Below are 25,228 nucleotides of genomic sequence, written 5' to 3' on the forward strand. Positions count from 1 at the left end.
CCCCCGCGCAAGTGTGCCGTGCTGGCTCGCCCTCTCCCCCCCGCCTCCGGTTACAGCCCTGGCAGGAGACCGCGACTCTCGGCTTCGCCTTCCAGGGCTATTTTCGGCCGGGGCCGCCGCACGCTGACCGGCGGCGGACTGCCCAGCGCCGGGCAGCCTTGCGGGCGGCCAGGCGCCGGCCGGGGGTGCGGAGGAGCGGCCCGCCGGGCGGGCGAAGGGGCGGCGCAGCCCCCCGTCCCCGCCCCGGCCGCCCCGCGGCGCCGGCCTCCCGCCGGCGGGCCGCCGGGGGCTGCGCCGGCACGCCTCCGGCCCCGCGGGGGGGCCTGCCGTGAGGGAGCCCGGCCCCACGGCAGCCCGCCGCAGGGAGCCGCTCCGCTCCCCGCCGCCGCCGGCGAGGCAGCAGCCCGCGCGAGGGGCCGCCGCTCCCCAGCCGAGCCGCAGCCGGGCGGGCGGCAGCGGCCATGGAGAGGACCCCCATCCCCGTGCTGACGGTGCAGACGGCGCCCTACGAGGACCAGCGGCCGACGGGCGGCGGGGGGCTGCGGCGGCCCACGGGGCTCTTCGAGAGCCAGCGCAACTACCTGCCCAACTTCGTGCAGAGCCTCCTCTCCTCCGTCGACCTCCGCGACCGCCAGGGCTGCACCATGGTGGTGGGCAGCGACGGCAGGTACTTCAGCAAGACGGCCATCGAGATCGTCGTCCAGATGGCCGCGGCCAACGGGGTAAGCGGGCCCCCTCGCCCCGCCGCCGCCGTCCCCCCGGGGCGGCCTTCCCCCTGGCCGGGGCGCCCCCTCGCCCCCCCGGGAGCGGTTCAGCGCCGTGAGGCGGGTAGCGCTGAACGGGCCGGTGGAAGCAAGGCGAGGGCCGGTGTTCCGGTGCGCCCGGAGCCCCCCAGCCGGCCCGGCGCCCCCCAGCCGGCCCGGCGCCCGCTCGCCTGTCCTTGGGGCGGTGCGGCTGGACTCCGGCGTGGCGGGTGCTGCCTAGGTGTAACGGCGGAGGTCGTGGTCACCCCTGAGGGCTGCTGGCCCCGCCGCCCTGTTTCACGACTTAGTCTGGGGCAGGAATGGGAGCGGTTAAATAAATAAAACCGCGGTTGGCTCCGCAGGAGAAAACGTAGCAGAATTAAAAAGAAGTGTGTGGGAAACGAGGGAGTCAGATGTGTATCTCCTGCTCGGGATCTTTTAAAAAATTTCAAGGAAAATGGTGTTATTGGAGCAAGAGAAATTGAGCATTTTGGCTGCATCTTGAGAAAATAATTGTTCTTTTTCACTTGTGAGCGAATTATGAAACGCAAGAAGAAAGCAGCGGCAGATACCTCTGTGGTCAGATGGGTTACAGCTTTTCTTGTGCGGCTTTGAAAACACAACTCTGGAAGAAAACTGGTGTCTTCTGATAGATGCACATTCATGTGTCAGTGTGTATGTACAGAAAGCTGGAGACACTACCTCGTGTAGGCTTGCAGTCTCTACCTCAGAGAATCTGCTGTCTCTCGTTATGATGGCTAAATTAATTCTCTGAATCTGGTAAAAGAAGTGACATAATTTTATAAGGGTGTTTTTTTGTAGTGAATTTGCTTTTTCTTTTTTTTTTTTTTTTTTTCCCCAAAAGCTTCATTTTTTAAATGCAGTGCTGTTTTATAACCAGGAGATCTTTCAACTTTGAAAAAAATCTCCATATGTGTTTGAATTTTCCCTACTGATTTTTTGTCACATACAAACTGTATGGATTAGCCTGCCTGGTATAAATAATGAGTTATTTTAAATTTATTTCTAAAGTACGTTCTCACCATGCTGATACTGTGAAGACGATACCTGAGATTTCGTAGAGATTGGCTGTGTTAGGTACTGGCAGGCTTGGTAGAGACTTATGTGGCCCAGGGCACGAGGAGGGCTAGAGAGGGGAGTGCTGGCGAGGGTAGTGATGGTGTTTTGTCCACAGCAACAGGGAGCGAGCGTGCAGGGAGGGAACGCAGAGCAGCGGGAGCATTATGGGGAAAGTAGGACAGGGCCTGGAGGTGTGGTGCACCCCGACCCCTTCCCCCATGTAGCTTGGTGGAGAAAGCCTCGATGCTGTAATTGTACCTGTTGACCACGCAGGATAAAGCACAGCAACGGCTAAAGCAAGAGCTGCCCTGCCGAGGCTGAGGTGCTTGCCTGCCTTTGCACGTTGGTAGGAGCTACGGAGTGGGGTTATAGCCACAAGGACTGAGGTGCTGAGGAAGACAACTTTAGGGTTTAGAGGAACGGGGGCTTGTCAGCCAGGTTATGCTGCATTCAGGACTCCTTTCTGACTGATTTTTTCTGTCAGCTTGCCTGTTTCCTACGGCTTCTGTCTTGTTCCCCATTTTGCTCTGTTTTCCCTGAAGATCAGGTGTTTTTGACCTCAGGAGATTTCCAGTTTGACATGTTTCTGGTACCTTCCTGTAGTAGTGCTTCCCCTTTCTGAAGTTACTGCAAGTTCTTGGAAACACATTTTCTCCTTAGTGTTTTCTGATTCCAAAAAACAAGCTTTTCTCCTTACAGTTCCTGCAAATACCTGAGTTCAACCATGATACTAATAACAGTCCTCACAAATTCAGCAGGCCAGCTGGTGAGGTGCTACTGATACTGAAAAGGTTTCCCATTTCCATGTGTTAATGCTTCATTCTCTCTCTACCATACTCACACTGCTCACCCTCACCCCCGTTTCTCTCAAGCATGCTGTAAATGCATATGCCTTGCATTTATTTAGTGAAGAGTGTTTGTATGTTTTATTCTGTGGCTGTTAAAATACATCTGAGAAAATATCAAAAATATCAAAACCTATCTGAAGGCATTATTTAGTGCTGTGCTGTGTAAGTGGAGAGGAAGGGAATACCCCGGAGGGCAGCGATTTCTCTCTTTGGATGAAGTTAATGTCATTAGAAGGCATGTAGCCAGCCAGTATCACAAGGAAAAAAGTGAGCTGGTGTAGGCGTGATCAGATGAAACATGTGGAAGCCTTGAAGTTGCATTCAAAACCTTTAGCCACCCCAGAGTGCCAGGAAAGGGATAGCCACATAGTGCTGATAAACTGAACTTGAGTCTCCTTCTTGGAAGACACATACCAAGTGTTATGGTGAATTGTGCCTGCTGAGTACAAAAATAAAAGGGATTTTCTATTATCAACTGTAAATGTATTGCCCTTTAGAGTTGCTAGGTTCCCCTTGTTCTAATTTGGTGACTCACCCTGCATTCCCCCTGCGTTAACAGCCTAGCACAGTTGGCATAGGCCCCAGTACATGGAATGAGATGAGGCCCCCTGCCCGGTCAGCTGCCAGTGCTTGCCCTGCCTTCTTCTCATCTTCAGTCCCTCTGACTCAGCCCTCCAGCTTGGGGTTGCAGGTACACAGTCCACAGCTATAGCCTGTGTGGGTTTCCACTGGTGGCAACAGCTACAGGCTAGTCCATGCTGTGCAGCTGTAACCAGCACATGCTCCACCAAATCTTTTTGTTCAGCTCCTGAAGGTGGCTAGCCAGGGTCACCCTTCAGTGAGTCACACAGCTGGGGCTGTAGCAAACATGTTTGGTTAAGGGACTGCATGTCATGGGAGGATGAGGGAGTGTGAGGAAAGCCAAACAGAGGTTCTGTACCATTCCATGTTGCAACAAGCAGTTTTGTGATGTGGGGTGGTAGGAAAGTGATGCTCTGTTTCACTTTTCACCAGTGTCCTGTCAGTAGGTAAAAGGCTCTATCGTTTATAATACAGTTTCACTACAGATTAAATGTAAGTGTTCCATTAGACCCATGAACAGGATGTGGTGTCTCATTTTTGCTGCAAATTTAGGATTAGTTTAAGTGAGAAGCTGCTATGTGTGAGTTTCGGTGGCAGATGAGAAGCTGATGATCGTACTCTGAATATGGAAAGTCGTAGCAACATCTGAGAGAGATCACAGAGTATTGCTATTAATGCTGTAGAAGTTTGAGATGATGAAAGAGTTTTCCAGTTGTCTGCTTTATAATACCATGTTGGTTTTATTTTCCATGGTCTTCCATGCAAATCTTGCCCTCTCTCCCTGGGACTCGTGTGACTGATATATTTGCTTCTATGTTGAGTGTGACACTCTGTCATCTTTAGGATACTATAGTAAAAGATAGGAAGGTACAGCCCCATGCTGTCCAAGATACAACCCGCTTGCTTCATATTCTTTCAAGTTTTAATTGACTGAGGCATGCGAGAGATTAATGGGAAAACTAATTAAAAAAAAGTATTAAGTGACTCCATGATAATCAACTGAGTTGTCTGAAAATGCACAGCTGCAAAACAATGTTCTTCTAAAGTACTTGTTGGGGTGACTATTCTCTGAGATGTTACAGTTTGCTGAGGATCATGGTCTTTGTTTCTGCTATTGCTACTAAAAGCACTGAGAAAATAGAACGTGGCATAGGGGCACAGTATTAGGAAACAGTACATGCTTGTGATCTCGTAGCCATGCAAGTTTTTGAATTCCAAAGATAATCTTTCCAAGCTATGAAACTGTCCAAGACTTTCAGAAGGATATTACTGGAATGTTAATTGCAAGTCAGTACATGGACATTATTTGCTCACTGTTTTAGCACAGATTGTGAGGAATCTGTAAATCTGAGTGTTCATTACTTAAACTTAATTAAATGTCAGTTCACTATTTGGTTCAGAGACAAAATGAACAGCTTCTGGGCCGAGAGGCTGAGCCTGTGGATTCTTGCCACCAAAATGCAGAGGGCAGAGGAAGATGGGTGGCATGTGTACACTTCTGAGGTCTGCACTGTCCTTGGGGAGTTTCATAAAAGCACTGAAGACCTTCACATGAGATGAAGCTCTTTGCACTAGTGACTACAAATGAAGAGCCTGTGTATCGTTTATGTAATTTCACTTTCAACGTCTTTTGTTTAGAATACTAAATATTGTAGTATTCCTACAGTGTAGAAATATTATTTATCATACTAATTTCTAAGTAGTATAGAAATAATAGCCTTGTGACAAATGCTGAAGGCAAATCAAATTACTCCTGTTGATATTAATACTGAGCATCCATAAAAAATGGGAAAGCTGTTTCGTGCAACGTCTGTTGAACAGGAAAAGAGTAAAAACATTGTGAAGAGATAGTGCCAGGTAATTTGTGCATTCTCAAGAAGTGTTCTACTTACTTTAAAAAAAAAAGTTTTGGTGTTCATGAAGGCAAAAATCTAAACCTCACTCGTTAGGGTTTAGAAGTACAGAGAACATGTGCTCATGATAAGCCTGTAAGCAAGTATAATTGCTTTTATCCTTGACTACCTCAAGATAGATTCAATGTTTTCAAGCATTTTACAAAATGTAATTCCTGTCATCTTCCTTTTACTTACCCATACACAATACTGTTCTAAGAGCTGGCACCCATTTCTGACAGCTGTATTTGGAAGATTGAGTCATTGCTTTAGCTTTCTACATGCTTCATAGTTTAAAAAAGGCAGAGACAATATTTGAAACAAACATTTTCAGTATTTATTTTCATAATGCTTCTCTTTCTGTAATAAAGGTACATGGATAGACTGTTACATAGACTGGAAGAGAGTTTGTTGAAGTTTATTTCCCAATGTTTTGTGTTTTTTCTAATGCTTCAGTACAATTGGCAGTAGTGATTAAATGACAGCATAAATACAACAGTCTTGCAAGACATGGCATGTTGTCCAAAAGCTGCTTCATGGACTGAAAAGAAGCCATAAAAGGACACACTCAAATTCAGAACAATTTGAAAAAAATCTCTATTGCTCTTTCAAATTGTTTACATGGCACTAGTTTAAACAAAACAGTAAATGTAGCTAATGGAAAGATTTCTTTCTTGAGCTTGATTCTAAAAGTGTGCAAAGCATGTGCTAGAACCCCTAGTGATTTCAGTGCCTCTCCTGATGGATGGAGTTTTACCCTACACATTTTCTGAGGTAAAAGTGTGTCTGTCAATTGTCAGCCCACAACAACTGGAAACACTCCTGCTTATAAAAAAAAAGAAAAAAAAAAAAAGTCGTCTTTGTTCCATGGTGTAGTAATTACATTTCTGTAGTAACAAGTAGTGTTGTATAGAAAGTATTTTTGAAGTAGTTTAGTATTCAAAACAGTTGAGTAAATAAAATGTAATATAACGTTTGGAGACGTAAAGGAGTTGTGAAAGATGGGAAGAACATTACATAAATGTGAAGAAGTCTGATCAGTAAGAGAGATACCAGTTTTGTTCTGTAATCAGTGAAATAACATTTAATCAACTGCTTCACTTGGCTTGGAGCTAGGAGTGAAAGAAATATACCTTTATTTTTGCTCTTAAAGTCTGTAAATTATCATGAATCGAGAGATTTACGAATACATGTGCTGTAAATTACTGCTTAGTTTAACCTTCAGGGAGAAGCAGGAGTGGAATGGCATGAGAGACAAAGTCAGTGATACAGAGCCTCACAAGTAAATGCTGTCACAGTGCACAAGCGCAACATTTGATCTGTTTCTTCAAGGAAAACTGTCTTCACTGGTATGCTTTTGTTCCGCATATATAATCAAAAGTATTTATGTTAGAGTTGACATCAGGTTCTATAACAAGGAAGATGGTATTGCTCTTAATCATTCAGTTGGTTAATGAAACCATATTGTTAGGTTTAAGTAGGAAATAACATTGTTTAGTACCACAGGAGTGAGCAGAAATGAGGTTCAGATGTGTGGTATATGTGTTAACTGTATATACACCCTCACGAACTGGCCATGTCAGTGGAAGTGCTCCTTTAAAATAATCTCTTGAAACAGAAAATGTGGATTCTGCTGATTTGCATTTTTTCTACCAGAAAGGATACTTGTTTTCCCTGTAAAATATTTTCATTACAGTAGAAAAATGAGAAATGAAAATTTCTTGTTTATTAACTTTTTATTTTTGCATTTCCTTCAAAACTGTTCCATCCTGGAAGAAGAAAAGGCAGTAAAACAAAATATTTTCCCAGTAGTAGCAGGAGCAAGTCAAATGAACCTTTAAGATTTTCTGTGAACGCTACTTAAAATTTTGATGGCTTTCCTGTTTTCCAGCAACAATCCATAGGCTTCAAAATGATCTGCAAAAAGTGAAAAGAGATCCAGGTAGACAGTCATCCTATCATCAGATATTGAGGTAGAAATCTCAGTTAACAGAATGCATTGTTCTGCACATTTTTTTTTAAATTTGAAAGCAGATCTTGTAATTCTCAGTGAAAGAGAAATGCTGAACCATACTTCATGCTTTGTGAGGGTTAGCAAAAAAGTAACTTCTGCTTACTTTAGAAGATCATTTAAATGTAGAAATGTTCATTTTAAAAATTAAAACAGTTCACAAAAACAGGCTAAATAAGTCACCTATCAATCCTTTCTTTGCTTTTCTGAAATTATTTGGAACCCCACTTCTAAATAACCAGTAAGGGCCTCACACAAGCTCTGGACCCAGAAGAAATTAATCTGTATATGAAGAACAGCTCTTTACAGAAAAGAGGCAGGTCATAACACCTCCTTGCTGTTGCTTTGCTACACACAGTAGAGCTGTCAAGTCTCCCTCAAACTAGAGAAGGAAGTCTGAGGTTGAACTCCCAGTCTGTGTTTAGATAGGGGGTGGGAAGGATTCAGTATTCTGCCTCTCTCTTCTGCCCCACCCCTTCCCAAACTTCTATTCAATAATGGTGGGGGGTTTTTTTTGGTGTTTTTTTTGGTTTGTTTTTTAAGTGAGGATGTTAAAAAAAACCCCAAACTTTGGCACTGTCTTTTTAAGCTCCATACGCAGCTGCCTCACTTCTCATCTGTGACACTAACCTCCCCTTCTTCCCTCCTTTTTTGTGTATTTGCCCATTTCCCGGGAACTGGAACTCTGTCATATTACTTTGTAAATACATTTCTGGTTGGCTCCTAGATTATTTATGTTGAGCTGAAACTAGTATCTGTGTAGGAGATGAGGACAAGGTTCTGAAGTTGGAACCTTACAGTGGAGCTGCACATAATCCCAAACACATTGAGTCAGTGTTTAATAACACCACCTGCAAGCTTTTTTTTACTTTAAGGTTGGTGGGAGCTTCCCCTGCTCAGCTGTGGCCTGGGAAACATATCCTCTTCATCTGCAGTAGCCAAGGAGTCACTAATGGCTGAAGAAAGAGCAATGCTTTCTATAGGGCAGGACATTCAAGACTGTATTGGTAATAGAGATGTGACTCAACAGGTCCTGTACGTAGTGATAATTTGTGGTTGTACTGAAAGGCTGCTCCATGAAAGGCAATTTGTTTGCTGTTCTCTTTTACGCTAGTTAAAGCCTCAACCCTGCAAACTTCATCTGCGCAGTCAGCCCTGAACTGTATTGATAATGAGGGGATTTGCTGGTTTGTGGGGATACCTGAAAAGGTTTGATTGCAGGGTCATAGCCCAGTGCTATGCTTGGGAGCTTTGCAAATCACTACTCTGGCTGTGCTATTGCTTTACTATTAGTACACAGGCCACTGGAGTTACATGTGCCAGGGTACAATATTTTTTTGTCAACACTCCAGATTAGTATGCAACCAACTCATTATTTTGCAGAGAAATATATAGGTTCTGTACTAGCACTTTACATTTCTATCCTATACATGTATACCTATATATGTGTGTATTTGCTTATTAATTTTCAAAAGTTTAGTACCATTCAGAGTGCTTTGACTTCTTTTTCCACTTAGATCGGCAGATTGGTTATTGGACAGAATGGTATCTTATCCACACCTGCTGTTTCATGTATCATCCGAAAGATCAAAGCAGCTGGTGGAATTATTCTAACAGCTAGCCACAGTCCTGGGGGACCTGGAGGAGAGTTTGGAGTCAAGTTTGAGGTTGCCAATGGAGGTAGGATTTTTTTAGTAACACATTATTACAACACTGCATCTTGATATGATGAAAATATTCTAACAAGGATAACTAGCTGATTTTAACTATGTGTTTTTCATTTATTCTGTTAAAGCTATGAAGAACATATGCGCTTTTTTTTTTTCCCCAGTAATAGGATTGTATTTATTTACATGGATCTGTACAATAGGTGTTAAATGTTCACTGAAGTCCCTGTGGTAGCTGTAAGACTTCTGTAAACGAGAGATTTGCCATCCCATTTTTATATCATTCTATGTAGTCTGCCAGATCATTATAACAGTTCTAATCCTTTTATAAAGATGCCTGTGAAGGAGCTCTGTTTTGGTCATATTTCTGTGTTGCTTGTCTTGGCATTTACTTTAAAGCATGGAATTTCAGAAGTGCTGTAAGCAGTATAACTCATTGTCTTGTATGGAAGAAAGCACTTCTCATGTTTACCCGGGAAATAACTGCTCTTATCCAGGGAGAGGGTTGTACCATTTTAACTATTGCAATTCCACTGTTGAATAATGGAATTTGTGTATAAAGCAATGTCTTGTTTTTGAAAATCGGCAAGTTAACACATGTAGGTGTGTTATACATTACGTATGTTTTATGTTATAGATCCGTGTACACACATAAAACATTGTGGTGACAATTGCTGACACCTTGTATACCTCACACATGTGGAGTGCCTTCCATCTGAAAAAAATAAAGTGCTTTTAAAATTATGTTTTCTCCCCCAATTTGAATGTGGGAGAACTTGAGGGAGGAAATGTCAATCTCTTGTTTTATTGAAAAACGTGCATGGTTAAACCAGTGTGATTTTATAAACAGAATAGGCTTGAATCCAGGAGAGATTAAAGGGACTGTGTAAGGTCAGACAGTGAGAAAGCCAGGGTCACAGGACAAACATACCAGAGCCAAACCATTAGATGTATTAGCACTCTGTAAACTTTACTATACCACATACACCTAAAATCTGTTTGATAAATGGGTAACAGAATGGTGGGGCATTCTTTTCAGTGTGCTTTGCTTTTTAAAAGAAAATTCGAACAGTTTATTAAGCTTTAAATATGAAACACTCCTCAAGCACAGGTCACAAGGTTCTGTTATTTATGATAATCAGAGACGAAATGAAATGTAGTTGGTTTAAGTTGCAGCTGAGAAAATGTGGGTTAAAGAATTGGCAAGGCTTCTGAACTAAGAGAGTGGTTAGGCACCATGACAGCCTCCTAGGGAAGGCTGTTGTTGCTCTGCATTCTTGCTTAGTCTATTTTGCAGATTCAGGTCAGGCAGAAGCAGTTTGTTTCTTTAGCCGTAAGAGAGAACGCAGAGCGATGCTGTGGGATCTCCTTAACTGACAGTAGATGATACATCCATCTATCAAGGATAGACAGACCTGATGAAACCTGTTCTCACCCCATGGATGGCTTAGATTACATGAGTAAGAAATCATTTTCTAAACCACGTGAAGAGTTAAGTGATTGTTACTTAGCGTATTGCCTTGGACCATCTGGTACACTGCATCAGAGATGGAACACACTAAATTACGTGGCAAAAATTCACTGAATATTGCAGCATTACTAGAGTAGTGGGAAGTTAGTACTGGAAAGACAGAAGCCTTGGATTAGGAGGGGGAGCACATAAAAGGAAATAAAGAAAGTATTTTTCAGACTGAAAGTGTAGCTTTAATATAAGCAATGAAGAGTTAGATCCTGAAAGGACTCTTGTAACTTAAACTCAACTCTTGCACTACATATGGCATAGCTCATCTGGTAATTTTTGCATCAAGCCTGCAACTTTTATTTGATTGACAGTAAATCTTTAAAAATAGAGCCAGTCTTCAGGATTTAGCACTAAAAGTAATGCACAAGTAAGATGTGATTTCTGTTTCTGAATGACATAACTGTTCCAGGTCATAATTGCTTGTTAAGCAATTAAGGTATTTTGAATTCTAACAAATATGTATTTCATTAAGCCATTGGAGGAAAACTGTAAGAGAACATCACTATCAAACTGGTAAGACTTTCTACAATGATAATTATGTCTAATGAAATAATGTGGAACACAAATCTATGTCACCTTCACAAGTGTGCATTTACAGAAAGCCCTGTGAAACACTAGAAACACTGCTGAAGGACAGACTTTCCTATAATATGTATGTTGAGATTTTGTGTAGAGTAAAAAATGGCAGTCTTTGAGCAATAAACTCAAAGAAAGATGGCGGTGGGTTTTTCCTCATCCTCCCTGTCCTAGATAATGATTCATTTAAATTGTGAGTAACGCACTGTATTTCCATGTTATATTTTTTCAAAAAATGTTTTAAACCTGTGTTACACTGAAAGAACAGACTGTAATTATTATAGTTTTTTGTTTGGGTTTATTTCTTAATAACTCCAATATACTCCGAAAAATGTTTGCTAGAGCACTCACTTTTTAAGTAGGGAACCTTGCTTTTAAAAAAATGACCCAGTACATTCTGTTTTCTTACAGGACCTGCTCCAGATATAGTTTCAGATAAAATCTATCAAATCAGCAAAACCTTGGAGGAATATGCCATTTGTCCTGATCTCAGAGTTGATTTATCACGCCTAGGAAGACAAGAATTTGATCTGGAGAACAAATTCAAACCTTTCCGAGGTATCAGTGTGTGCTTTCATGCATGCTACATCCATTGATTGTAAATATTAGAATTGCTGCAGAATGCTAATGGGTAATTATTTAAACAGAACTTTAATTCTTAAAAATGCCTTACTACAAGTTCTCAAAATACTAGGCAGTATAGATGTTGGGTTTGTTTTGCACATAAGAAAGCTGACTTACGGACTTTAAGTGCATCAGACCTTATCATTTAGCCAAATACATTTGCCAGATATATGTGCTTAGGCTTACTAGTAGTTAAACACCAAATACAAACATTTCTGGACTATGAATAATTTGCTTATGGAAGTCTAATTGATAAAAAAGTTAATGAGATTCTCAGTTTATTCATTCTTTGCTCATGCTTTCTGAAAAGTTGGGGGATGTGTAAAACACTATACAGCCAGTGACTCTAAATGTGAAGGGAGTGCTAAAGCACATGCTCAGTTTTATGCACGTGAATACATTTATTCCTACACTTGATTTAAAATGAGCTAGCACAACCATTTTGTCCTGAAGAAGTCAGAAAGCAAAGAAAGGGATCTAGACAGTATTTCACATACTATAAAAGTCTGTGTGGCCTCAAGAACTCTGTTGTTCCTGATGTCGTAGAATTAAAACCAGTTGATATTCCACCAGAACATTATATTTTGAGACAAAGTACATTCAGATGAATAAAGTTTTTGATGTAAAAAAAAAAAAAAATCTAAAGATTTTAAATTATTCATTTTTTTTGATTGCAAAGAACATGTTCAGCTTTTTAGGGAAACAAAAAGCAAAGGAAATTCAGCTCTAGCACCACTCTGGAATCATACGACTGCCCCAGTTTTAGATTTTGTTTTTTCAACTTCTAAATTTCTCCAAATTGTATTTTTCTAAATGAAAATGAGAAATTCTTCCTCCCCAACAGTTAGTATAAAAATAGATTAAAAATAATTGCAAGTATTTTAAGGTACTGTCTGATGTATTTAAAGCTTCTGCTTTTTCAGTTGTATGAACTAACTCCTGTGAATCAAGGCTACAGAGGTTTTGAAGCAACAGAGAGTAAGCCAGTTGAGTTTGGTAGGAGCTAAAATAACTTCTAGACTTCAATCACACATGCACTTTGTTTTAATATGTGTGAGCAGCTCCACTGAATTTGAGGCATTTGTACATATGTGTAAAGCTTAGAGCTTACTTAAACATCATTAAGAGCACTGCATAGAAGATATGCATTAATGTAATTTTAGTGAATCCTTGAGAGTTTTGACATATACCGTAGAATTAACTCACTTTCAAATAGGTTTTACAGGTTGTTTTTCAGCCTTGTGAACCTTTATTTTGTTTCTCTATTGAATTGTATTGTCTCAATCTATTATAAGAGTTTTTCTTGGACTCAAAAAATGTCTGTGTCATGTTAATGTTATCCTAAAGACGATCATTAGGGCGAAGTCACTGTTTCTGAGAAAAACTGGCCAATAGTCTAAGTAATAATTTAACTTGTAACTAAAATATTTCAAGATACTAATTTAACCTGATAAAAAGACATTTGTGTAATAAATGCTTTTTGATTTAATCAGGGAAAGTAATATGTTCCAAGATGACTTTACAAGCTAGGCTTTTGGTAGTTGTTTGGTAACAGCTTTCGTTACAACAGGCTTGCTTTCATTAATTCATTCTAATGTTTTAAAAGAACTAGCAAAATTGTAGCTCTTTGCTTTTAAGAATTTGGAATTCAAATTAGAAAAAAATGGATGTGGTATCTGAGCCTAACTTTCCTAAATCAGTGAGATATAAAATGCAAAATGGTAGATTGACAACAAATAGAAGACAAATATTCCAGATGCTGAAACGGGAGAAAACTGTATGTCTCTCCTGATGGAATAATGCAGGTAAATACTGCTGTTAGATAGAAGAATAGAATGTGTGACTTCAATACAGTATGGACATGTTCCATCCTCTGAGAATAAACCTGTTCAGATTGAAAAGTTGTTCAGTGATTTAGTGAATGATAAATAAGATTTTACTTTGATATACTGTACTCTAATGAATGTTCTCAGTGAAGTAGGAACTGTTAACTTACATGATCTCTGCAGTCTTGTAGCAGGCTGTTAATCTTAAAACTTCATGGTAGTCACACTGAAATCAGTGTAAGTCTTTGACTTTGCCTCTGTGGGCTTCAGAGCAAATTAATATACTATAGAGGTTGCATGCTCTGATTTTAGTTGAGGTGCGTGGCTGGTGGAAGTTTGCTGAAAGAGATGTTTTCCTATGTGTGAACTGTAGTGATTTTTTTCTACCCAATTTTTCTAGTGGAAATTGTAGATTCTGTGGATATTTACCTGAATCTTCTTCGAAGTATCTTTGACTTCAATGCGATCAGAAATTTGCTGACCGGACCCAACCAGATTAAAATAAGGATTGATGCCATGAATGGAGGTATGAACTTAAGTTGCTATCAGGACAAAATTCTAGGTACACTGCAATAGCTTCCCAGTAAAGATGGCACACTGCATTAGTTTCCCAGTAAAGGTACAGCATATAAAAGTCAGACTTTTTAGTAAGATTAAGAGTAATAAGAAAGGATTGGAATGTTATACTAGTAACAAAGGCAATCTTAACAGTGTGTTAAGTCCCTTATTAGGTAAAGAAGTTTATCTTTCTTGATAAAGATGTGAAGACACTGTGTCCAATAAATATTCTCTTCCTGCTTTTGGAAGCAAGCTGGATGAGGTAATCTTGCCATGAGAGGGTGATGAAGTATCTTGCAGTGTGCAGTAACCAAGGAGGTTACGGAGCAGCGTCTACTAAGAGTAAATTGTAAATGGTATAAAATTATAAGACTCTTGCATCCAAGAGTCCTTAAAATGTTGCCTTGGACCTCTGTCTCACTAATGTTAACTTAAAAAATTTCAGTGTACTGGGAGCAAGATGAAAGTGTCATAAAAGACAGCAAGGGGACCAAGTTAGTGATAATATTAAAAAATTATAAGCTGTGTCGCTTGGGGAAACATAGATCAGTGTGAGATCTATCTTAGGCTACATCATGAAAACACAAATGAAGATTTCTACAGATTATGACTTGAAGGATAAGAATGTAGGTAATGCTGTTCAACATTATTTTATGGAAAATTAATACCATCAAACCAACCAGGTTTTGTTCTTCAACAGGATTACAAAACCAGAATGATAAAGGAGCTGGATAGACGTACAAAGCATTTGTAAAGTATCTAGTACACTGTGATAGTCACTGTTCAAAAGATTATACTGGACTTACAGTCACTGTGAACACCCACTTTTGCCAGGCTTTGGCAAAAGGGCAGATGGTGTCCTTGAACAGTGTAGAGGGAACAATGAGGAAGGTACTGTCTCCTGTCACATACAGTACTGGAGAGAATGTTACTAATCTAGTTGGTAGAGCTCTGATGTCCAGATCTATAAATGAGGGCTGAGAAGTTTCACATGTGGTCAAAAAGATGCATACTGTGATACAGGGTTAGAAAACCTGATACATCCCAAAAATTTTAAAGGACTGAGTTTGTATACATTATTTACAAGGTGATAGAGAATTGGCATTATGACTTTGTATCTTGGACTAGAAATAACCATACTATAATACACAGTACACATAAAGTAAGTGTATACAAGATTATTTGTTTATACAACAGAAAAAGGTTTCTTTTTTTTTCTGCAGAAAATTTTTTTTTCAGTCTTCAATTCCCAAAAATACCAAAAAGAATCAGTAGTGAGAAGTTGAGGCCAGACAAATTCAAATTGAAATGTAGCTCACATGTTTATGGGTAACAGTGAGTAACCATTGGAGTATTCTACCAAAGATAGGTGGGATTTGTCCTTCTCTTGATGGCATCAGATCAAAAGACTTTCTGGATGACTTGTGTTAGCCAAAAGTGAGTCACTAGCCACAATATAGTGAATGTTAGAGATGACCACATGTGTACTTGGACAAACTGCCTTCCAAAGTTTGTTTTAGTTCTGCACCTATGGAATATGCTTTTATGCCTTGCAGACATTGACAGTTAGTATAGAAAAGAGTAATTTGTCAGGAGTCCACTCTTGATAAGAACCTGAATCATTGTTTACTGTATATTTTACAGAATTAGTGTCTAAATTTCCTTGAACACAAGTTTCACACATAGTTTTACCTTGGGTTACAGTTGCTTCAGTTAGGCAAGATTTGGGAGTAAGAGAGCATGCTACAGCAAGCAAGCAATCATGAATTTTTTTACCTCTGAGGGACCTGTTCACACCTGCCTCAGGGCCGTAGAGGGTTCAGTCAGTTGTTAGTGTCCATTCAGCGGCTGAATGCATATAATAATTATGATATCTAATAGCATGAACTATTGTTATTTGGCCATATACAGAAATTACTCTGGAGTTAGTTTTTAGAAAGTTTTAATTTATTGTCTACATGTTAGTAACTAAAATGTGGTAAAATTCTTTGGTGGACAAACATGTTGCAATTTTAACATGAATTGGAATGTTCCAGTAAGTTTATTTCCCATTTGTGTTCCCTTACTATTTACTTCCCATGCTATTATGTGTTAACGGTTGTTGGCATTCCAGGGCATGCAGAATAGCATCTTCCTTCTAGTGAGAAAAAAATCCTCTATGTGCATGGTAATTTCTTTGCTTAATAATAGGTAAACAAAACTTGCTTCTTTCTTTTCTTTCTGTGATTACTTTTTCACTTCCGCTAGTGGGGAACTTTGTTTTTAATGCTGAATTGCCAACTGATTATTTACCGGGGGGACAATCACATACTCCTCTGTGAAATTATAGTTTGGTTTTTATTGCTAGGACAGATGTATAGAATTGCTGGAAGTATGTTTCATATCAAGTCTTCATGGTGCTGTGAAAAATTTGTGTGTCAAGCATATGCTTTTCTGATTACTGGCAGATTCCTGTTTTTACAGTTATGGGACCTTACGTGAGAAGAATCCTGTGTGATGAATTGGGAGCTCCTGCAAATTCTGCCATAAACTGTATTCCTCTTGAGGATTTTGGTGGACAGCCTCCTGATCCCAATTTAACATATGCAACTGCCTTGCTGGAGGCTATGAGAGGTGGTGAATATGGATTTGGAGCTGCTTTTGATGCTGATGGAGTAAGTATTTTGATCTGTCTGGAAGTTTCACCGTAGTTGTTTGTCTAGGGTCAGATATGGGACATATAAGTGTAATTTATTTGCTTTTCAGTAAACCCTTTAAGCTGCAAGTGATATTACTTTCAGGTACAGATAATAGCATTTGCAACCCATAAATCAGACACATATGTTGTAATCCATCTGCAAATCGAGCTGGATTTGAATGCAGAATGAGAATTCTTTAAATATTAGGCTGATTTTATCTTGTACTGGTATAACGCTTTTATTCCCTGGTTAGAAAGAGACAGCATATAAAAATAATAGGACGTGTCACAGTAAGAGGTAACTAAGTTAAGTCCTTTTTGGTTAACGTCATAAATTGAGGGATTTTTAGCAAAATAAAGCACTGAATTATAATCTCTGTTTTAATTTTTTCATGTCATATTATCAGCATTATAAACAGCAAAGGACTACAGAAACATTTTTCTGTCCTAACAGAGTGGGAGAAAGATGAAAAGATTCTGAAGAACAGAAGCTATTTTGTGTTGTCAGTAAACACAAAACACCCTCCTACTCCCTGTATAGTGTGTGCCATTTGCAAAAAGATTCTCCTACACAAGCATTCCCTGGCAGGAACAGACCTACTGAAGTGTCATGTAGGAGGCTGAATCTAGAGGCATCTGTATGGAGCTTTGATTTGTAAGGCTGGAGGGAGTGATGGTGCGATAGCAAGATTATAAATGTACCAGGATGATGCCAGTACATTATTCTGCTGAAAGAGGGGTGCAAGCAACCCAAATGTTATTTTTTTACCTACCTACAGTGGATCTAATAAAAGAAATTACCACTCCCCAAAACATGGAACTTAAGATGCTTTTTTGAATTTCTTTTCTTCTCCAGGACCGCTACATGATCCTTGGCCAAAATGGTTTCTTTGTTAATGCGTCGGATTCATTGGCTATAATCGCTGCCAATTTGTCTTGCATTCCGTACTTCTGTCAGATGGGTGTCCGAGGATTTGGCCGGAGCATGCCTACCAGCACAGCCCTGGACAAGTAAGACGAGACATTTTTTTGTATCACCTTGGTCATTATACTAGTTGTCTCTCTGGTTTGTACTACACAGCAATTCTGAAACACTGAACTCTTTTGATAAGGGCTTCTAATTTTCACAAGCTTTATGTGATTTATTGTTTTAACTAGTTTCAACAATATTTTGATCCTACCTAGACTAATTTTACCAAACTTGACTTGGATGAAAATATTTAAATCAGCCCAGCAAAGAAATAAATAGGTTAAATCTTTTTGAGAGTAGACACACTTAACTGGTAATTCATTTCCAAATAACTTTACTCTTTTTCTTAGTAAATAATGGGTTACAGCCTAATCTAGCAGCCCTTCTTAGGAAACTCATGGAAGTTTAAAACAGATAAATTAATAATTCAGTAGTAAACAAACATTAAAAAAAAAAAAACCCAAACATAATCCCCTTCTTCTTTTAAGCTGTTGAAATATGTCATCTGTTATGATACAAAATGTCCCACAACAGACTGCAGGCAGTTCTGAAACCCATTCCTGGTTTCACAGCAGGTTAAAAGTATGCTTAAAGCTATTTCTGACAAGTTGTATCTGCTTTTAAAAGATTTGCTGGATATCCATCCTGTGACAGCAGCTGAATTTAGAACAAGTCTCATCCAGGCCTAAATTTTCTGTAAAATTTTCTGGCATAGGAGGATTAAGCTAAATATTATGGCCTTATACATTATGTGTAGAAGGAGCATTCACTGAGTCAGTTGTGTCTCAGTGTTGATCTGGTTACATAGCTTTACCAGCACAGGAATGATCTGCTCCCCGCATTAAACGTGTCTAATCAGGTAACAGTGATTTTAAAAGCGAAAAGTAGCTTGTACGAAGAGGTTGATTGCTCTTTGAGAAGCAAGGATATTAGGGTGCTTCCCTATTCAGGAAATTTCTGAAAGTTACTAAATTCAGAGCTAGCAGCTTCCTCTAATGCTTGATAGAGACTTCAGGAGAATATTCCTTACTTTTAGGTAGATGGTCTAGTTTAAGGAAATACCTTTAGGTCAGGATTTGCTGTATTTTGTTTATTCTGTTTAGAGATCTAAAAATCTTATTGTTTAAGTGAAAGCTACCATTATACTGAAATACTATATAAAATAAGTAGACGCTCTCTATTTGTTTTACTATATAACATAAATAGACCTTCATTTTGGATATAAAATCCAGGATATCTGCATTCCTGTAAGACCTGAAGAAACACTGACATTTAAGTATGTTTGTCTGTCTTCTTTTCTTAAAGTTCTGTAAATATGTCAAAGTATAAATGTACTGAAATCCCCTTCAATAACACTCTGACTATTTGAATTATGTTTTTGACAATGTTTACTTGACCTTCTGGAGCACAGATGGTCTCATGATTACTGCCTTATTTAGTTTTGTGGATCTAAGTCTCACTATTAAATAAACATGAGCAATTGATAATGATGGAAGGATGTAAATATTTTTCCAGCCATTCTTAAAAATATTTATTATTATGAAGTTTGCAATCTGTATCCAGAGCACTTGATATTTGGTTGGTTGGTTGGTTGGTTGGTTTGTGGTTCTCTTTGTTTTCCCGAAGATTGAAGTTACATGTTTTCAAAGTCGGTCACTTTTGTGACTCACTTACATGAATGACAATCCAGACTACCTGAATTCTGATTTTCTGTAAAATGCCATAATGTTGTCCAGAGATTCTCATGCTTTGGTAGCCAAAATTGTATAACCTGCTTAACTTACGAGTGCCAGTGCTGACTCACTCATTGTAGAACCCAGCTTAGACATGAAATCACAATCAGCAGTTCATCTTAAGGAAGTCACTTTTCCTGCGTGTTGGCTGGCTACATGGATTGGAACACAGTAAGGAGTATCATAATCACCTTTCTCAGAGGTTCACTGCATGAATTACTGAGCCATCATACCTTCCAAGATTCCCAGTGAAGCCCACCATAAGGAACTACTGAACTTCCAGGAAAGATGGTTGTCTATAAGAGGTATTTTTCAGTAAAATTGTAGAATGTCATTGTCTGAAATCCAATATATTGTTCGAAGGAGTGACTAATGGAGAGGCTGTTTCTCAGAATAGGTTTCATGTTGAACTGAATTCCAATCTCACGTATCTATAAACATAAGGAACAGTTCCATTAATGTCAATGAAATCTTACACTGGGACAGTGGGTATAAAAGAATATGCGTAAGGCATTCATGATTCGATTCTCATGGACTGACTAGTGAGCTTGCAAGGAAAAAAAAGAAAGTCTTTTGGAAGGACAAGAATATTCCCAATACAATGATGCAAGAAGAAAAAAGAAAAATTGAACAATTCTATGTAGAATTAGCACACCAGTATAATGTTTAGTATTAAAATTCTAAAACCTCAATTTATACTTTGCAGTAGGAAGGAAAATCCTTTCTTCTAAAATGTGATGTCTGATTCCAGACAGCATGTTTAGTGCGAGGGCCAGTATCTTTGCTGTGCTTGCCGCTGCATGTCTCACTTCCAATATAACAAAATCAGGAAGAAAAATATTTTGTGCTCCAAGTAGAAAAGAATGGATAACACTGCTTGCTTAAGTCCTGCAGTTGGTTTCAGGTTACAGCTTACTAGTGTATGCTTTAAATCTATTGCCTTTTTTTGTTTCTTGATCCCTTTTATTTCCTTCTAATGTATGGTTTTATGTGTTCCAGAGACAACTGTCACAGAACCCTTTTGTACATCTACCTATAAAGCTCATGCACTAGAAAGAAAACATAAAAAAATAATTTAAAAACTGTACTATGACTAATTATGTCAGAAAAGAATGAAATAATCGCAAAATAGTAGAGACTGGAAAGGATGCTTGGATGTCATCTAATCCAACACCCTGGTTCAAGGTGGGGTCAACTAGAGTGCGTTGCTAAGAGCTGTGTCCACTTGGGTTTTGAGTAACTTCAAGGATGGAGAAACCTCAGTCTTTCTGGGCAACCTGTGCCAGTATTTCACCACTCTCAGTGTAGAAAAGTTTTTTCGTAAGTAGAAACTTTTTTCTAGTAGAAACTGAATTTTAGTTTGTGTCCATTGTGCCTGTCATGTTACTGGGCACTGGCAGAAAAGTCTGGCTGTATCTTCATTACTCCCCCCACTTCCCCATGGTATTTATGCACATTGACAAGATTTCCTCCCTGAACCTTCTCGCTTTGAGGTTTAGCAATCCCATCTCAGCTTCTCTGAGTAAGGGATTGGTGCATCTGACATAGTCAACTTGGTAGGCCTTTTCCAGAACGGCTTCAGTAGGTTCAGAACTGGACTCAGGATCCCACATTTCATCTTGCCATTGCTGAGTAGTGAGGAAGGCTGAATTCCCTCCACCTGCCGGCAGTGCTTCTCTGATACTACCCAGGATGTTGTTGGCCTTTGCCATAAGGCCTTATTGATGGTTTATGGTCAACTCATGGTCCACAAGGACATCAAGTCCTTTTCTGAAGAGCTAATATCCAGCTGTTTGGCCCCCAGTATGGATGCCAGGGATTATTCCTCCCCATGTGCAGGGTTTCCAACATTGCCCTTTATTGACTTTCATGAGGTTCCTGTTTGCCAGGTTCTGCAGGCTGTTGGGGTCCATGTGAATGGCAGCACAGTCTTCTGCTATATTACTCCTACCAGTGTTGTATCATCTATAAATTTGCTAAGGGTTCACTCTACCCTGTCATCCAGATCATTAATGAAGATGTTAAACAGTATTGGCCACAGTATATAGCTATGAGGGGCACCTCTGGTGACTGGCCTCCAGCTGGATTTTGTGCTGCTCATCACAACAGTTTGAACATTGGAATTCAACTACTTCTCAGTCCACCTCACTGTTAATTTATCTATTCTATGTTTTGTCATTTTGTCTGTGAGGATGTAATGGGAGAGTTGGAAGCCTTGACAAAGTCAAGGTAAACTGCTCTGTTCTTATCCTCTGAGCCAGTCACCTGGCTATCAGATCGGTCAGTTAAGAGTTCTGCTTCATAAATCCATGCTGACTACTCATGGAAGACCTGCTTGTCTTCCATGAGTTTGGAAATGATTTCCAGATGTGTCTGTCCATGACCTTCCCAGGGATCAAGGGGAGACTGCCTGGTTTGTAGTTCGCTAGATGTTTTTTCTTGCCACCCTTGAAGGTAAGAGTGATGTTTGCTTGTTTTCAGTACTCAGAATGCTGCCTCAACTGCCACAACCTATTGAAGATAACACAGAATGGCCTTGAAATGACTTTCAGCATCTGAGACCTCATGGGCTTGTGTATGTCTGGTTTAAGTGATCCCCAATGTGTTCTTCCTCTACTGAGGGTGGGTCTTCCTTGCTTAAGACTTCCACTTATCCCTCACCTCACTCTTGTCATTAGAAGACTCTTGTGTTACCTAGTGCTAGTTGCAGCAGAAAGTACAAATTGTTAATGTGAGTGAAACATGTGACAGTGAAAGCTTGTGGGTATTGGTCAAAAGGGACTTAATGTAATAAATCCTAGTGAACTTCCAAGTAGTGATTCGAATGAAATAAGTAAAACGTTTTGAGTGAAACATTACAGATCATCATCTGATACTAGCTGTAATCTGTCCTGTTTGCATAACTTTCCAAAACTGCTTGGCTTTTGCCATCTTTGCAGCTGTTAACTATTTGTAGTTATATCAGTGCTTAGAAACTTCTAAGTTATAAGCTTCTACGTTGGAAGCTTTTAAAATGAACATCAAAGTATGCATCCAAATATTTATGGTGGGATGACATTGGCTGGCTGGCTGCTGGACACCCACTCAGCCACTCTTTCACTCCCCCTCCTCAACAGGACTTGGGGAGAAAATAGGATGAAACAGCTCATGGGTTGAGAGAAATACAGGGACATTACTTGCCAGTTACTGTCATAGGCAAAATACTTGAGAAAAAATAATTTATTGCTAATTAAAACACTTTCAGATAGTGAAAAACAGAAAACTCACAGATTAAACCAACACCTTCTCCCCAGTCCTTTTTCCCAAGGCTCCACTTCACTCCCTTATTCTTCTATCTCCTCCTCCCTAAGTGGTGCAGATGCAGCTGGATGGGGAATGGGGTTGGGGTCGGTCCATAACAGCTCTCCTCTGCTGCTCCTTCTTCCTTACGCTGTTTGCCTGCTCCAGCATCTGGGCTTTCCTCATGTGCTGCTATTCCTCAGGAAGAAATTTGGTCCAGTATGAGCTCTCCACCAGCTGCATTTCCTGTCAGGGAGTATCCTTCTGCCCCACTGTGGTTCTCTCCATGGGTTGCAGGGTAGTCTCTGCTCCAGCACCTTGAGCAAGCTCTTCCTCACCCTTTCTCTTCTCTGACCTTGATGTTCACAGGGCTCTTTCTTCCTCAGTCCTCAACTGCTGGTCAGCTTTTTGCCCTTAAGTATGTTTTCCCGGAGGGGCCACTGGCTTGGCTGCTGGGCTCAGCTGTGCCCTGTGGTGTGTCTGTTGGAGCTGGCTGGAACCCGTGGTGCCCAGCACAGGGGCAGCCCCAGCTTCTTCTCACAAGAGGCTGCCCCTGCAGCTCATCCCATCAAACCCTGCCATGTACACCCAGTACAACATCTAAAACAAATCCCTGAAATAATTAAATATTTCTCATATCTAGATGGTCATTCATTCAAATTAGTATTTATTCCATTTGAGGAGGTAGTTGATGCTTAGCAGACTGTCTTACAGCCAGAGATTAAGTGGTTTTGTTCTTATTCATCATACCAGTCTACATCTACGGGTTTCTTAGACATGTCCCACTTACCTTGCTAGATTTAATCTTGAAGTATGACAGCTTGAGTCAGTCATAATTTGGACTTTAATACATGTGCAGTACCATGGGAACTGTTGTTTAAAAATACTTTAGAAAGTCTCTTTTGTTAGTGAATTAGAAGAAATAAATAAAGAAAAGGACTTTGAGGCCAACTGGTATCTACGTCATGTAATATTATGGACAAGAATAAGAACCACGCTTGATTAACAAGGGAAAGAAAAGCACACCCAATAAACCATTTTAAAAAATATTTCTACTGTGCTGTTGAGTGCTGATACTCCTTATTTTCTGTATTTTGTTGTTCTAACACTAGAAATAGAGAAACTGTGTTAAAGGTGATTGAAAAGGACATGGCAACATATGTAATAGAAGGTGCAGTAGGATAGCAGAAATAGTGCCTAGGAAAAGAAAAGAAATATTTTATTTGTTAGTCTTCCTGAAGAAGTTAGGAAATGCTGACTTCAAGCACATCAACCAGGATTTAATAATGCAGTCACTACTCCATAAAAAATTAAAACACTTGGAAATCTCTTCCCAACAGATGTTACCAGAGTAGGGAAACAGAGATAATGGTGGTCAAAAGAATCTTGCATGTGAACATCCTTAATTTTTTTTCTTGAGAAAAATTGAATTCTGCTAGAAAGACTTCATTATATTTGATGGTGTTACCACAGTGCCTCTGTGGTGACACTTATTCAGTCATCAGAGCAGCACTGTTGTCTGAAAGGTGGAATTTGATTTGTGTCTATGAAATGAATCTTGTTATTGTAGCATATCCAACTGTCTCTTTTGGCCCTCTTCTGGGCCTTGGTAATAAGAGTAGCTGTCATGTGAGGAAATTGGATCAATTCCTGTCCACTTGGCTACTATCTTCTGAGGTCATGCGCCTCTCTCCCCTGAAGTTTGTGCTGCTCCATATTGTGTGGCCACAGTTTAGCCTATATAATTGAACTAGAGCTTTTCCTTAGCTATTAAAAAAACTCCACCATACATAGTAATTGAAATAAAGGATTTAGAAACCCTGATTTCACTTTTGTGCATGATGATGTGTTGTTTAGTAATTTTTCACAGTGCATTGTTAAACAGAAGGAAGTAATAATTTAGAGGACTCTTAAATGTTGTTTAGGAATACAGCATTAAACAAATGGAGCAGTGGATTACAAGAGAATTCTCTCAAGATGTTGAACATTTACGTGTGTTTGCTTGAACTGACTGCTGGAATATACTGGTATGTATTCTAGGGAGGGTGTAACATCTGACAGGAAACATCTGCTTTAATGTATTCCAACATCAACAGGATTGTGGCAGTACATCTCCAAACTTCAGTTCTCTGCTGATAAGTACCCTTAGGTTGGTGTTCTTTTTCTTGTGGGGAAAGCAAAGCTGTGTACCTGTTCAACAAACTTCTTTTTTCATAGTCTTGTGTTCTGATTTATCTGATTTTGGCGTAAAAGGAAGTGAGAGGAAGTACTGAGATGTTAGCTAATGGTCTACAAAATGTGAATTACAAGGGTGAGTAAAAACTGTTTCTGTGGGAATTACAAAGCTGGGTGGGTGTGGAAAATAGCAGTCAAGTTGGTATGGGAAAAGAGGGTTGTTGAGAGAATACTGCTGTGGCTAGCATTATCTGATACCTCATTTCTACAGCTAGGTCATTTCAACATCATGTAGGTGCTCTGATTATAGTTACCCTGAGCAAATCTAAGCACCTTACTGTGCAGCACCCTGCCACTTTACATCTGGTAGCCCATTTTTTAATGCAACTTGGACACATCAGGGTTCTGTCAGCTGATTGTCCATTTGCTATCTGATCAGCTGGAGGCAGGTTTTAAGGGGGGCTG

The 25,228-nt window shown here is 39.9% G+C and overlaps 1 protein-coding gene across 1 annotated transcript in view; it reads left to right on the forward strand.

Moving 5' to 3' along the window:
* Positions 1-332: 332 nt before the first annotated feature.
* The window catches only part of PGM5 (phosphoglucomutase 5), a 70,659-nt gene continuing 45,763 nt past the window's right edge, over positions 333-25,228 (forward strand). Inside the window, exons 1-6 of the mRNA XM_074932726.1 lie at positions 333-722; positions 8,674-8,836; positions 11,333-11,479; positions 13,772-13,897; positions 16,393-16,583; positions 17,463-17,617. Of these exons, the coding sequence (XP_074788827.1) occupies positions 462-722; positions 8,674-8,836; positions 11,333-11,479; positions 13,772-13,897; positions 16,393-16,583; positions 17,463-17,617 (1,043 nt within the window). The 5' untranslated portion in view covers positions 333-461. The remainder of the gene's footprint in view (positions 723-8,673; positions 8,837-11,332; positions 11,480-13,771; positions 13,898-16,392; positions 16,584-17,462; positions 17,618-25,228) is intronic.

The sequence above is a fragment of the Athene noctua genome, chromosome Z (assembly GCF_965140245.1).
Source record: "Athene noctua chromosome Z, bAthNoc1.hap1.1, whole genome shotgun sequence".
In the NCBI taxonomy this organism is placed as follows: Eukaryota; Metazoa; Chordata; class Aves; order Strigiformes; family Strigidae; genus Athene; species Athene noctua.